This window comes from Phalacrocorax aristotelis, chromosome 22, assembly GCF_949628215.1.
Source record: "Phalacrocorax aristotelis chromosome 22, bGulAri2.1, whole genome shotgun sequence".
Classification (NCBI taxonomy): Eukaryota; Metazoa; Chordata; class Aves; order Suliformes; family Phalacrocoracidae; genus Phalacrocorax; species Phalacrocorax aristotelis.
The window spans coordinates 6,284,317-6,299,594 of record NC_134297.1 but is presented as its reverse complement, the minus strand read 5'-3'; the positions used below and the strand labels follow the sequence as shown (position 1 = coordinate 6,299,594).

Below are 15,278 nucleotides of genomic sequence, written 5' to 3'. Positions count from 1 at the left end.
ATTAGCCTGTCCATAGATACTACTGCAAAGAGAAATTCGGTAGCCCAGAAGCAGCTTCTGCATATCGCTCGATTCTTCGGTGCCCTCCTATATAGCTTATAGCTGTAAGACAGATCAGATATGACAGAGTGGCGCAAGAATGGATTTGGCTGGAATTAACTGGCAACCTGATGAGAGGCACAGCAGGCTGCCCTGAAAGCAGGAAAAGATGATTTAGAAAAAAAAAAAAAAAAAAAGGAAGAAAAAAAAAAGAAGCAAGTTTCCCTGTTAGGTTTTTGCTGTGCACCTCACCTGCTCTGGAAGTAGTTTGCTAGCTCTGACGCTTCATGGTTCAAGCTCCTCAGGTGAACGATTAAATTTCCAGAGTTGGTGAACATGGCGCCACATGTTTTGCACTCGTAAATCCGAGGCTTGCGGATAATATGCCGGGAAACCCGCATGTGGTGTTTATATTCCCCGAAGGAAGTGAAAGTGGCACTACATATCTGGCACCGGAAACAGCGTTTACCTTCGTGCTTCAGGCGATGCATCTTTAGCGAGTAAGCTCGGGTGAACTTTTTCCCACAGCGGTCACACTGAAAGGGTTTAATGCCTGCGGAAAAGAGAGCAAGAAAAAAAACGTTCACCTTCTGTAATGAGAGGTCACTGGCAAAACCCTTCCAGGTTTCTAACAGCAAAAGGGCAGCAGCTGTGGCCAGTCACAGCAAAGAGCTCTTTTAGGAAGAAATTCTCTGGTTAACTTTAGAACGGCAGAAACAATTATCGCAGAGCTCCACTTTCTCAGAACCAGCTGCCAACAAATTTCATAACAATGTGACCTGTCCGTTACGCTTACACGTCTTCTTCCCCACAGTTTAAAACGAGCATAAGCCTCCATGGATTATACATTGGTTAAGATCCTGAGCCGCAGCCAAAAAGTATCCGTTGCGGCAGTCATCTCAAACCATTTTTCATTCTCCCTTTGATCTCGGGAGATTCTTGTGCCAGACTGGTTCCCAACAATGCAATTATCAGACTACCCTTAATTGCAATGTCTTTTTCTGGCTGCCTTTGGCCTCAGAGAAGTGTTCTGGCAGGGGGACTTGTGTGCACAAGGATGCCCCTGTAATGCTGCAGGAACGGTGATAAAAGGGTGAAGTAGCAGCCTTTATATTGCGTGGGAACCTTTCTATACAAGAATCTTCAGCAACTTTGCATAACAGACAGCTCTCTGAGACAGTTTAGGTTCATGCCTCTCATTTTTTTCCTGTATTAATTTAGGAATTCTGTCACTAGTTCGTTTCTCATTTATTACAGGCACTAATAAAACCCTAAAACATACGAGCTCTGCAACCATGTTGCAGTGGCTGAGAGTGTAATCACACCCAAACAGAACGACTACAACAGAAAAGACTGAATCACCAAGAAGCTAAGATTTAATAAAAAGTCTGAACTCCAGAAAGTCTGGAAATCCAAACATGAGGCCAAAAGCCTGGAATATGGAGCTCTATTCATAATAGGGCTGTCAAGGAATAATAAAGGTTTTTTCAAATGCTGAATGTGCATCAGCCCAGGCTGTTAATTCCACCAGTCTTTCACTCTGCTTTCCTTAACGTTCAAAGCGGGAGCTGAACTTTTAATTGGGGCTTTTACACAGTGAAAGCTGTAGTTAAGGTTACACGGAAACTCCTTGTTAAGCATGTGAAAACAAGTTAATATATTAGAATACTGTCTCATGGAGCTAAAACTTTTCATGCTTTCGTACTGTCCAAGGGCGTCTACTTCCTCTGATAGTTTGAGGAATGCCTCTTCAGCCATTTTGCTTATGTGAAAACAATTTGAACATTTACAACTTTTGAGAGTTTCTTTTGCACACTAATTACTCTAAAACTGCTATTCAAATCTCTCCCAGCTTTGCCCAGGGGCTGCCAGTTCACAGGTTGGCTGGAGATGCTTTGCTGAAGAGACGCTCTGTCTGCTCTCAGCTAAGACTTTAGGAATGGGCTTGGGACGATTTTGCACCCAATACACCCACAGTGTTTGCTTTTTAAAGTATTAAATACATACTATTACCGCTGGCCTAAACATAGTACTGTCACTTTGCTTGAAGGGATTTCATGAGTAATTGCTTACAGTGAAAAAAATCTGACAATTGTGGTTGCTCTGCCCAAAAATGGTACAGCATCTGTGGGCAGGTAAGAGTCAAGCTCAAACCAGGAGATGCCAAACCATGAGGCTTAGCGCTCCAGCGTGATAACCCTTTAATATTCCCTTCATTCACCGGAATGTCAACGCTATTGGCAGATAACGCTGACAAGTCCTGAAAAACACTGATAGCAAAGATGTTAGAGGTTCATACTGAGGCTGGAAATCAAAATGAATGCAACAGCTTGGGGACGAAGACTCGGAGGAGGCATTCACACAAACCTTTTGCTACTTGTACTGTCTGCAGCAGCCAAATTGATTATCAAACCAATTCAGTTGTCCTGCAATCTCTCCAAAAATTCTGAGATCCAAAGGCATACAGCATTCTTCAATGCAAGGACATAAGACAGATAATATGTTCTATATTATCTGCAAGTCTTCTCTAAAACACAGCGGACAATTACATGTAAGAGGAAGAATTTCAATCTACATCACTTCTTTAGTGTAATAAACAAGCCAGGTATAGTTCATCTCAATCTTTATCATGAAAATGACTTATTCTGAGGCGTTTCAAGCAATCAGATATTTTGCAGTCCACACAAACGCTAATCAGCCACGAGCAGAGCTGTCAGTCAGATCTGATGCCTCAAAACAAGCATTCAGTGAGATATACCTACCCAAGCTTTCTGAAATCAGTTCTCAAGCACTTGGCAGGTGATTAAAAAAGAACTGCATTATTATATTTGCTGCGCAGCGAGCAAACCTCTGTGAGCCTATACGTAATGCTTGGAAACAGTAACGTTTCTTACCTGAGTGGATAAGCATGTGTTGTTTTAAGTTCTGAATGCGAGTGAACCGGACCCCGCAGGTTGGACACTGAAAAGGTCTGTCTGGACCATTTGGGCTGGGTCTCTCTGTGCTGCTGGTAGAAGGAGCAATGTAGAGTTGGTAGGGATACTGAACGTTCTCCAAACTACAAAGAAAAGATTCACTGATTTACAAGCAAGCTAGAGGGAAAAAAATAAGAAGCCTTGCCCATGGAAATCTGAACCTTGAACACATTTGTATGTGAAGAAGAAAAATACTGCTCTTTTGCATTTCTCTTGAGATCTATACGTACACCAGAAATCTCTGCCTCTATAGCAACGCGTCTGACCTGCATCTGAAGTCTTATAGTCACTGAGTTTGCACACTGGAACAAAACCAGAGAAAAAAAACTGTGACTTCTGTTTCTTTGGGCAACAGGTCTGAGCACCAGCTGCAAACTGGACTTTGTTTTCCAGGCATGGACATTTTCTCAAGCATAACGATGATTTACGATCAGCAAACAGTCCCTGAGGAAGAATTTAAAGAACTGAGCAAACTGGAAAGAAGACGAGTATTTTGCAGCTTTAGTGATATTTACAGAACAAATTAAAGCCGATTCTTTTTCATTTCAACCCAAGTTCGATGAACAAACAGTATTATCTACAATTTTGTATTTCTAAGTTTAAAATATTAATCTAATTAATCAATACTTGCTCCTTGTCTGATTCAATCGGCTCTACGAGAACAGCTCAAGCACTGCATTTAAAAAGCAGCATAAAGACTATAATAAAGGAACAATTTAACTTTCACAGTAATTTATTTAGAACTGCCTAATTGCTCCTACAGAGCCCCTAGCTAAAAACTGGTTAAGGGAACTGCAGTGTTATAGTCCAAGTCCTCTGGCAAGGAACTTGCTTCGCCAAAGGGCACAGTGAAATAAAAACAAATCTGCTGGTACCAACATAACAATAGGAGTTTGCACTTACCTGGGGTTTCCCTTTCCTGAGCATTAAGGTCTATATTTTCTGTTGAAATAGACATTTCAGCTTGCTCACAGCCTGATGCTGTGAAGATCAGATGTCACTGGCAGCAGGGAACTGCTCTGACCCTGAATATTTCATGGCCAGAACAATGTGATTTTAGTTTTACTAAACTGTAATGTCTGAAATGTCTTCAGGAAAAAATACAACGATGTCTCCTGTTGCACATAGTCAGAAAGTCTCCCTAACTGAACAAATCCTTTTGCTGGTCTGCTTCCACCTCGAGCCCACATTGTTGGTTTCAAGGTTGCGCTGAATTCGTGGACTTCTAACGTCCACAGGAATGAAACCTAAACTTTGCACCAATAGATTCTCCTACACATTATACAAAAATCCACAGACTAGAGCAGCACAGGAGGACAAGAACTAGGACCGTCTCTTTAAAATCAATATCTTAGTTGTCTTTGTCTGCTCTGGAAACAGAGGTCAATATAACAGGGAGAACTGGGTACCTGAATTCTGAGTACAGTGATGGGTCTCAGTAGCAGAAGTTCCAGTTATAAAATTTATCTGGAGAGAGAATGCAGCCAGTATCTCTCGATACACACAAGATAAAAGAGTTTCCTGCAGGAGTTTAGTATCAACCAGTCTGTAAAACCCATGAGGATTTCTGGTCTCCCATGGAACTGGAATAATATTTGCTCTAAGGAAGAAATTTGATTGTTCTTCACCTCTTTTTAATACACAATAGGGTCCTAGAGAGCTGTGGAAATGATAGATGCTGACAGACTTGTTGATCTTTGCTGAAGGGAGTATTTGCAAGAGGCAAGTTACCAGCTCATATCCTGGGCCAAAGGTAGTTAGTTCACTGCCACTTACAGGTCTAAAAAAGCCAACTGATGGCTCACCGAATGCACCTGAAATAAATGAGGGTGTTTTTCAACATAGGCTCTGATTTCTATCTTACCAATGAAAACTCCATCAATATAGGCTAACAGACAAGTATGTTATCCAAAAATAAATACTAAAACAAAAGAACAACGTTGCAAAATAAGCATAAGACATAGAAGTCCAGCTGCCACAATAACCTAATAACCAAATGGCCAAACTGATTTGGGCCCAGGATGGACAACTTTCCCCGCATCTGGTATTTGACAAATGTCATGCAGTCTGGCTAAGGGGCGAATCCCTTCAGAAAAGGTTTCCTCGCGCTCCGCTGACTGGAGAATTCGCAATTGAAATTTCCACAGCTATGTGCCAACAGAAGTGACAGCCGCAGTGCAGGGGTGATAAAGGGACGACCGGCTGGGCAGCACGAACCCCTGCTCTTAGATGTACATATAGATACGCACATCTAGTGCGCTCAAGTAAGAATTACATTTTGGGTTTTTTGTGACAACATTTAACCTGCTTTATCGAGAACTTCATCTTCTGGTAACATGTGTCTTAGGTCCTTCCTCCCTCACTCCTGGGTTGGGGATACTGTGTAAGAGGCATGTAAGGGATACTGTGTAAGTACTGTGTACTTACTGTGTAAGTACATTGTGCTCCTAGAGATTTCTAGGGAGACAAACTAGGGCAGAAATTAGGAGTCACAGCTCTCCTTTCCTTTCCAGCTTCCTCGGGCTAGCTCATCCTCAAAGCCTGTGCTGGTGCCAGCTTCTCTGCGATTGAAACGGAAAGGAGAAGCGCTATGGGGACAACCTCCCTGGAAGAAATTTAAAATAATGTTTGGTTTTTCCTATGTAAAAGCTTCATGATGAGAAAAGCAGATAAAATGGGAATCATGAGGCTCTCCAGCTACCAGTGACTGGCATGTTGTTTTCCATCCTTACGCCGCGAGCAGGCTGAAATACCTATTGGTGACATAACCGCAGGCCTTAGCACAAAGAAGAAATTACATTTGAAACACAATTAAATTTTCTCTCCCCTGCTTCTTTTTCCCCATACGTACTCAATTTTTCGTGACTTGCAATTTGTGATAAACATGGCAATTAACAGTTGAGATGTATTTAACATCTCAGAGAATTTCTGTAACAGCTAGATAAAGAGATAGGTTTAAAACGTTTTCACTGTAACGTTCAAGTATTCCACTTGCAATTTTTTCTTCTTTTCACCAAGAGATGACATACATATTTAACTATGTAGAACTAAACTCTGACAAATGTGAATGCTGGAACGCTCAGTGAGCCTAGGAATCTTCCCTATTTGTAAACAACAATTATTTTAGAAAAGTGGAGGTTCTCATGATATTGGATCAGAGACATCTTTTATAATTGAGCCTTTGTGACTCCTTTTTAAAAACTCAGCCACGAACTGATACAGAGACTAACTGTTAAACCGGCCACGGCTGAATTACAGATCTCTGCTAGAAAAGTGTATTGCAAACCAAATGCAAAGTATCAGGGAAAGAATATGTCAGGCTTCCCTGTGAAACAGTAGTTTTAATACTTAACAGGTTCCTGTGTGCCTACTAAACCGACAAAAATTGCATGTGACCTGATGTTTATAAAACACTGCCTAGTCGGGAGGATCAACTAATTATGCTCATTATTTAACACAGAAACTCAAGAGATAAGATATCCTAAACTTTGAAATATTTATGGTTCTTTCCACAGTGTCATACTGAAAGACCTTCAGATGGAACAGTCTTTTGCTCTTTTTTATGAATAGAAAACTCATAAATACCTATTTTTCGGTATAAATTTGCACTCTCCACTCACAGCTGATTTTGACATTTTGAGCATCTCTACTAATACAGCAATGTACAACCTCGACTTAAACTAAAGGTGCATTAAAGAAAATACCAAACAAAAAGTGAGGGCAACTTTCTCCATCCGTATGATTTATTAATCATATTTTCATTTGATTCAGCTAGAGCTGAATGTTTGATTTCATTCAGAATTCTGTATTATCTCATTTTATGCACCAAAACCCATGTGCCCACCTTGCTGCACAGTGAATGACAGGCCATATTTATTTGCTGACATGCCCATCCTGTGCTTGAAATGGGAATTCAAAGGCCCAGCGCTCGAAGGACTGTCACAGGGTATCAGAATGCACTGTCCCATCCCAACAGGCATCTACACGCACGCATATGAAAGAAGACTTCTTAGGAATTGGAAGCACCGTTTTACACATTTAAATGCTTGACAAAGTACAGTCTTGGCACTTTCATTTCAAGTTATAAAATAAATCACTTGGTAGAAAATTTTAGTTCTAGAGCCTAAAATTCTCATAAATTCCCATAACTATTAGTTACCTTATTGTTATATAAACAATGTGCGAATTCTAGTTCATTTTGCTGATGCTTCTGTGACTCTGAGACTAATTTTTTCAAACTTGGGCACAAACTAAGGCAAACGTTCTTCCCTCCTCTGCACGGAAGAGATATTTTAGTGGGAATTTTCAGTGCTTTAAAAGGATTTTGTATATTTTGAATTTTCTACGCAGTTTGTGTTGAAGCCCTAAGATTTTATAGGATATTCCTGAAATAACCCACTGCCAAAAACCACTTGACTTTAGAATTACAGGTTTAATCCAGGATTAAATCCAGGTTTAAAAACCTGGATTAGTTCTAGTGCAACACGTGCTCCTACTATCAGTTCAAACCCTAAATGCTGGGTTTTATTTTTATGCTGAGGTTTGTTAGCAGATAGGTAAAATTCACTCCGTCACACAAAAAAATCTTATCTAGGCAGTTATTTTCCCTTCAGATTTAATCCTGCAATGGGACAGGTTTTAGATGGGAATGGCACGAAAGATTTTATGAGCTATGAAAATGCAGCTCTTGATAGTTATCTCTACAGGGAGTTTCACTTGACACAGTTTCTGGAACAGCTCCCAAATGCTCACACGTCTTCTTCAGACCCACTTGTCTAACAAACTACTGTGCAAAAGCCAGCTTGTCAATACTTTACAAATTTTGCTTAGAAAGGGAATGGCTGTAAGGCATATTCGACACATACCACAAAAGCAAAGGAACAGAAGTCAAAGCAGTTGTGCATACCCTTGTATGCCACTTGCAGGTACATCACTTCGCTCTAACAGAGCCACAATACGTCTTTGACCAAACAGGCCCATTTTAGTTCCGCCTTCTCTGCCAACCTTCCCTTATAAGGGATTCCCTTAATAAATCACTCATCCCAGCACAGCAAAAGACCGCTAAAAATTTACAGTAAGCTGACACACAGCATCTTGGCAAGAAGCTACATGCAGAAAGTTTGGGAGACAAGATTTAAGGCTGCTCTGCCTGCTCTGCGGTTTATGGCAACAGCAAACGCTGGTGAAGTCAAGACTAGGTACTTGTTTTCATTTTGTTGCTTTTGCGGCTTTACGTCAGCTTTAGCATGCATGCAATGACCACACCTGTTTCACAGTAAAGATTTTTTTTTAATTTATTTATTTATTAATAGAAGAGCAGTGATGGAGAAACAGCAAAACCATGAATATCTTTCTTCACCAGTGTTGCCTGGAAAAAGACAGGAAATGAAAAGCAGCAAGCAAGCAAATTCTGACTTTCATCACCTACATACTTCTAAAGCATCTGATCCTTCAGGCACTGATTGTACTTTGATCAACACAGAGAATTAGATGTACAAACAACTAAACATTCTGGGATTAAGGGTGGGTAGGTTAATTACAGCATAGCACTTGCTGCAGAACAGTTTGCACACTACATTGGTACATACCGATCATCATCATCTGCATGAGCGTTAGTGCCAGAGGTACTTTGGAGTGTGGGTAATCCCTCCGTAACCCCCTCATCTATTGAGCCTAGGCAAAGAAAAAAGGGCAATTTAATGCAAATAAGTGTTCAAAAAGGGTTGGGGGGGCAGGTAGATACACACAAAGCTTGCTTTCCCAAATCTCTGAGACACACTGCTTCCTGGGTGACAAGATACTAGAGTTGTCTTGGGAAAATCAGTTAGAAAACCCAGAAGCAATGTATTCCTACTCAGATTCTCCTCTGCACAGATTATCTAGCAAATGGACAACTCAATAAAGGGCAAATATTTGGCACACCTAGAAAATGGAAAGAATCTATGTTAAATACAGCCAGAGTTTTCAAAACACATCCAGTACTAACACTGTAAAGCAGAAACGTTACCTTTGCCTAAAGGGTCTATTTCATCAGTTTTCAAGACTTCTTAAGCAATAAAGAGTTCAATCCTGCTACGCTACATTGCTTTCGTGTTCCAAATCTTCCAGATATATTTTCATTGGTAATGCCTTCATTTATTGATAAGATGCTTAGAGAGGAAGAGCCCTCTGAGAAATCAGAAGTGCAACACAAAAGAGACCAAACATCTGTTTGTAAGAGAAATGTATACACAGAACCATTCCAGAGCTTCGTTCAGTGCACCAACAATCAACCAAATGTAGCTCAAGTGGGTTTTGGAAAGAGAATCTAAGGTAAACGCAGCACTAAAGCAAAACTATGACTTCATTCACCTGATGTAGCTGTTGCTCAGAGGGGCCTCCCTCATTACCGCTTAGAGTTTGGCATTCAACCCTTGTTTAAGCCTATTAAGCAAGGTTATTTTGGTGTGATATCATCGTAACAGAGAAGGAAGTTGGCAGTATGGTGCTAAAACAATCCAGACAACAGGCACGCACCCCCCACCAACCATACCCCTTGGTTTGGTTACGTGTGACCATTTACATAAACCATGTGTTGTTCCGTCTTTAAGCTGAGTGCAGAGAGCAGACTGGATCTCCTCGCATTCCTCCTTTTCCTCTGATGATGTCTACAGGTGCAATGGGAGACAATAAAAATGAATGACTGAACTCCACCAAATTTCAAAAGGATCAGAGTTGCTGTCATTCCTGTCCAAAACAGGGGTACCCAGACCATGACGTATGTATGATTAGTAGCACCAGAGTCACTTGGAAGTGGTGCAGAAGCAATTCCATCTTGCCTCCTCTCCCCTCTGTTGAGACTGAGCACTAAGCACCGCTCGAACTTTCCCCAAAAGCGAAGTAGCCTTTGGGTTTCTACCACCGAATCCATGTGAGATGAGAATGGACGGGGGAAGGAAATTTCTCTCTCCACACCTAGATCTTGAGAACAAGTGAGGCTTAGGACAGTGCTAGGAGCTCTTGCTGGTCTGGTAAAAATGATTCTGCTTATAAGAGAGTGGTACATGACGAATCTAAATTTGGGAACCCTTCTCTAACGCTCACTAGGAAAATCAAGTGTCATTAGGTCTACAATGACAAGTATGAGACAAAATGAAAAACCAAAGAGAAGGAACAAAGACATGGAAAGAGAAGCAGAAAATGTGCTTATTTTGCCAAAAAGAATGAGCACTGTCTCCAAAAAAGGCTGTCCCTATGAATGACAGCGTGTGCTACGAAACCTTACTGAAGTGAAGGATTATTGCCTTAACGTGACCTCATGTTACGGGGTCAGCGATGGCAGAAAACTTGCACCTCTAGCAGTTTCAAAACAGCACTAGTAGAATAAAAAATTTTAATTTTGTTACAAGTTGACAAACTATGCTTGAGAAATTCAGCAACGATGCGATCTATAAAGTGACAAAAGTTAATCCCATTTTGATTTATCCTTCTTTAACTGAAAGTCTACTGAAAAATTAGCCCAATTGCTCTTAGGTTAATTTTTAGGCCTTCACCTCTCAAATGGAAACAGTGTTAATGAGTTATGAAAATACCTTCTCAGACATAGCTATTGTTGCAGCCATAATGACTTATTTATCAAGGCCCTGCTTCACATCTCCTTCCACATTATAAAGTGCTTCCAAATATAATAAATTGCAAATGAACAATTCTTGAAATTGCCCAAAGAGTGAATAAGAGCTTTTTGCAAAATCAGAGAGGCAGGAATGCCTTTATAAATGCACTATAAAACACAGAGATAAATACATGCAATTATACAAGGAAAATATGTTCAGGGAGAAAAAAGCTGTACTTTAACATATCTTGCTGCCTCCATTTACTGTTCTTATATTACTGCATAAGAAAATACGTCTTCGGGAGGCAAAAAGTGCTTTCTAGCTACAAGGCGTGCCTTATCATATATTAGTTACACGTGAACTGTGCTAAAAGTAAGAGCACTATTTCTCTTTACAGCAAAATGTGAATAAAAACTATTATGAGGATGGTTAATAATGTTATGCAAAGAGCACTAAACACTAATTCAAACATATTCAAGGACAAAGACCAGATTTGTACTTTGAAGGTTTGGGGGCTAGCGTTTTTCTTTGCTCTCTGTAGCCATTTTAAGGCAGAACATGCTGTACTAATATCCTCAATAACAGACATTTAAGTTTAAACATTATAAGCACTGAAGCCTAAGATCCTCTGCCCCATGCCGTAAAAATGGTCAGGTATGTGACCTCAGTGGTACAAAACCTAGAATAGGAAGCAGAAAATTGAAAACTTGCCCAAAAACATCACATGGCTTCAAAACAGACACCTTTAGAGACAGATGTGCAAAGTTGCTTGCCAACAGAAATCATTCAGGAGACCAGCTAAAGCAAGAACAGAATTCAGTGAGGTGCCTGGCTACGGGAGTATGTTTCAAAGTAATTTTTGTTTAATACCAAGACTCTCTTAGAAAGGTAGCTGTTACAGCACTCAGTGGCACCTCTCTCTCCACAGTTCCGTCCTAGTCTCACATTCGCATGGCCCAATTCATTCAAACCACTTTTGACTATGCAATTTTTCTGGTATTTCTAACACCAAGAGATGTCCTCTGAAAACTCCCGTAAATCACACGCTACTTATCTGTAGCCTAGAATTTACACTCAATTTGTCCTTTTAAGCTGCTCGGGTGTGATAATTATAGTTGGTAAAACTCCCTCCTTTCACTTGATAGGTTATTTTTACCTTTCTCCAATAATTATTTCTACTTGTTCTGTTTTGCCCGGTCCAATTATGCTGATGAAATAATTTGCATCTCTTATCACATGGCCCTGGCGAGGCCTTTCCAAAGTTCCTACTGTAACAAGTTTAAAACTAAGTCAAACTAAACCTCTTCTTCAACAATGACCACTTTGCCTGGAGACTACCCAGCAAACAAATTATTTCTTTTAGTTTTTGATCCATGCACTATTTTGGCAAACTGCATTTAAAGATTTGTATTTAAACTGATCTTAAGTCTGCTTCTCCGAAAAGGTAAACAGCCTTGTCTCCAATAAATAAAACATTTTCCTCTGGAAAAAGCATTACCAATCTAAAGTATCAACACACGAGCTACGCAAACAGACAAACAAAACCAACAATATAAAGTCTTGAAGGATGGGATAAATGGAAGATATTTTCATTTCTTTTTAGTGAGTATTACCTGAATAGTTTAACACTGATTATATATTGCAATCCTGGAATGCTCAGGCTGATCTAATGCTCACTTTCTTCAGAGAAGGCACAGTGTTACGCTGACCAAACAAAACAAATAATGCAAGCTACTAGGCTACATTTATTTACTTTGTTGTAGTTTATTTTTTTAATTAACTGAAGCAGCCTTTCATGTATACATTACTTGAATGAAGTAGTCCAGTCCATTTGCCATTCTTATGGTCTTCAAACAAAACAGGCTTTATTAAAAATCTTTCAGTAAACAAACTCTACCGAGCACAGGTCAAACCACTTAACTGAAAGCAAAACAGCTGACTTAGGCAAAAATTTGGCAATTAAACTAGAAATATAGCAAACACCATCTTCTGACTTACTAAAAGCCATTCAATGCATTCTGTGCGAAGAGGAAAAAGAGGATTGTTACAGTATTAGCTATTAATAAGCAACAGCCTGCTAGAAGAACCCAAAATTGGCTTCAAATTGTCTTTCATGGAAAAAAGGTTTCTCTCAGCAGTTGGCAGTATTTGAAGAAGCAACTTGAGAACCAAATCCCACAGAAATGGAAAGATTCTCAATATTATGACTGTGTGGTTTTGCTTTCGTCTGGGGCATTAGGATGACAGTGTTCCACCACTTATTTTGCAAATCTTCTTACAAAGGCTCTCTGTCATGATTATACAAGATTTTATGTCTGATGCAAAGTACCATTCTATATCCCTCTGCGGCTACAGCCACAAGTCTTTCAGACTTGGTGTTGCAGCTCAGCTGAGATCATGCCTTTTGATGCTACTGGAAACAGAATTCTTTTGCCCAGTCAAGCAAACAGAGGTTAAAAAAAAAAGGGGTTATCAATCTCCTCTGAACAAGGAGGTCTATCAGCGGACTTACCTTTCTCAGCTGCCTTCTGCAAAGTTATTTGAAGAGCTCCAAGTCCCGTCCCCCCACCAGGGGTTTATATGTCACATTGCATAAATCAGGAAACAAAGAGCAGCTTCACAAAAATAAAGCACGAAAAAACACAAAGCACCCTTCCTCCAATAAAATCGCAAGTGCACATATACCTATTTGTACATATATCTAACCCCAGAAATGGTCATACCTATAGAGGAAGACTGTGGGCTGATCAGGAGATCTTCCTGCACTTGCTCGCTTCCTGGGACTGTCTGTTGATCGCTCAGAGAGCTCTGGGATGCGCTAACAGGCTGCGATACCTCCTCGTGAACCTCCTCATCGCTTAACCTTTCCACTTTGACACGCACGTCTTCTTCAATCACGAGGGGAGAACTGGCTTTTGTGCTCTCACAAGTCACGTAATCTGCAATTCTTCTGTTGGACTCAGAGGGCCCAGGCATTTCCAAAGTCCTAGAGTTCTCTGCCTGCTTCACCTTCTCTGACTGAAGTCTTCGATCAATTCCAAAAGGAAAAGTCCAGGGAAAAGCTAAGGACGAGTCCACGGGCTGATTTCTGGACTCTGGGTAAGAAGTTGAAGGATTCAGCACTTGGGGAGAACTCGTTTGTGTGTTACACTTGAGGGGGCTCTCGGGAGACATAACTATGTAGCTTTTGCGCTTTCTTCGCGACTCTCGGCAGACAGGAATGGTTCTCTCCACCACGCTGCACTCAGAAGAAACCGGAGAAAGGCTGCCGTCTCGAGAAGTGAAATTGCAGTTTGCGCTGTTCTCCTGTCCTGCATCCAGCACCTTCTCTTGCTGGCTGTTGGGTGTATTCCATAAAATGCTGGACTTCATGAATTCTGAGCACGTGCTAGCAACGCTGAACATCTGCATGTAGCTGGCTGCAGCCAACACATCAATAATGTTTTCTGTATTAATAGATAGCGTTGCTGTGTAAGCGTACTCCAGAAGGGGTATAAAACCAGTCACTGTCACGTGGTGCAGGTCTAACACGCTCTTGCTCTCATCATCTGCTTGGCCAACGAGTTTGGAACGGAAGAAGTCGCTGCAGGCTGCCAAAACCACCTTGTGCGCCCTGAAGATTTTGTCCTGGACACGGATGGTGATGTCACAAAAATGTCCATCGTTGCGGAGCATGTTCAGCTTCCCCAGCATCTCCTGACTGTGAGCAGGGGAATTATGAGTGAATGTTTTAACACCCATTTTTTCACCTTTCTGCTAGCGTTCCTTCCACATACGAGAGATCACAGGTATCCTAAAACAAAGAGGAAAACTTGTCATTTTCATCTCCGAAAGCAGAAGTGAAGTGGCTTCACGATTATGAGACTCTATGATCAGCAGGATTCTCTAGGGTGAGCTTTTTCTAGGACCCAGACTGTGCAATGCACTAACTCTACAGAAATGCAATTACCTACTTGTGATTTTCAGAAATGCAGATCAAATTATTTACAACCTATCACTAATACCATCTTCCATATTTCTGCCACTGCCTGCTCAAGACAAACTCCTAACACAATTGAAAGAAAAACAAATGTCTGTAGTACTAAAAAGCAAGCATTTTTGAACCTCTCATCTGTGTAGGAAACCTCTATTTTTATTTTCTGGGCTCAGGAAACTATTGCTCGCAGTTCTTAAACCTGACAGACTTTGTTGCATGTTTCTTTTAAGTGAAAAAGACATTAGCTTGGGTCTGCTTACAAGTGTGCAGGAGCAAGCAGATCTCCCAGAGAAGGTATTTAATACCAGAAAAAGCTTTAGAGAAACTACAGCACAAATTTTCAGAGGACAGAGTTCAAGCTAGTAAGCATAAAACAGCAGTTGCCAATAGCTCTCCTTTCCTGCCATAGTGCAGGTACTGATTGCTTAAAGCTGCTTTTAATAAATAGTTTTGGAATAGGATGAGAAGTTACTGAACATTTCTTCAAAAACACAATGGATTATAAACCTCAAAGGAAAGTTTAAGTTTAAATCAAATACACACAAATTGGTTTTATATATGTGATAAATAATACAAGGAGGGCAACTTCTTTCTTCTGTAAAATACAAAACTGCCTTCTTGGGGTCCAGTTCTCTCCTACGTGTGGGAGCAAATGCATGGTTTTTGTGCAAGGACCTGAAGGAGCAGAAGGGACTG

The 15,278-nt window shown here is 40.6% G+C and overlaps 1 protein-coding gene across 9 annotated transcripts in view; it reads right to left on the bottom strand.

Annotated features, from left to right (window-relative positions):
• Nucleotides 1-15,278, bottom strand: part of ZBTB44 (zinc finger and BTB domain containing 44) — a 41,656-nt gene that overhangs the window by 8,081 nt on the left and 18,297 nt on the right. For 4 of the 9 annotated variants that reach the window (XM_075116477.1, XM_075116476.1, XM_075116478.1 and 1 more), the window contains exons 2-5: nucleotides 13,330-14,399; nucleotides 8,603-8,687; nucleotides 2,934-3,097; nucleotides 292-592 (exon numbers count right to left, since the gene is read on the bottom strand). In XM_075116477.1, the coding sequence (XP_074972578.1) occupies nucleotides 292-592; nucleotides 2,934-3,097; nucleotides 8,603-8,687; nucleotides 13,330-14,347 (1,568 nt within the window). In that variant the 5' untranslated portion in view covers nucleotides 14,348-14,399. The remainder of the gene's footprint in view (nucleotides 1-291; nucleotides 593-2,933; nucleotides 3,098-8,602; nucleotides 8,688-13,329; nucleotides 14,400-15,278) is intronic. The other 5 variants (XM_075116480.1, XM_075116482.1, XM_075116479.1 and 2 more) reach the window with 5 other exon arrangements.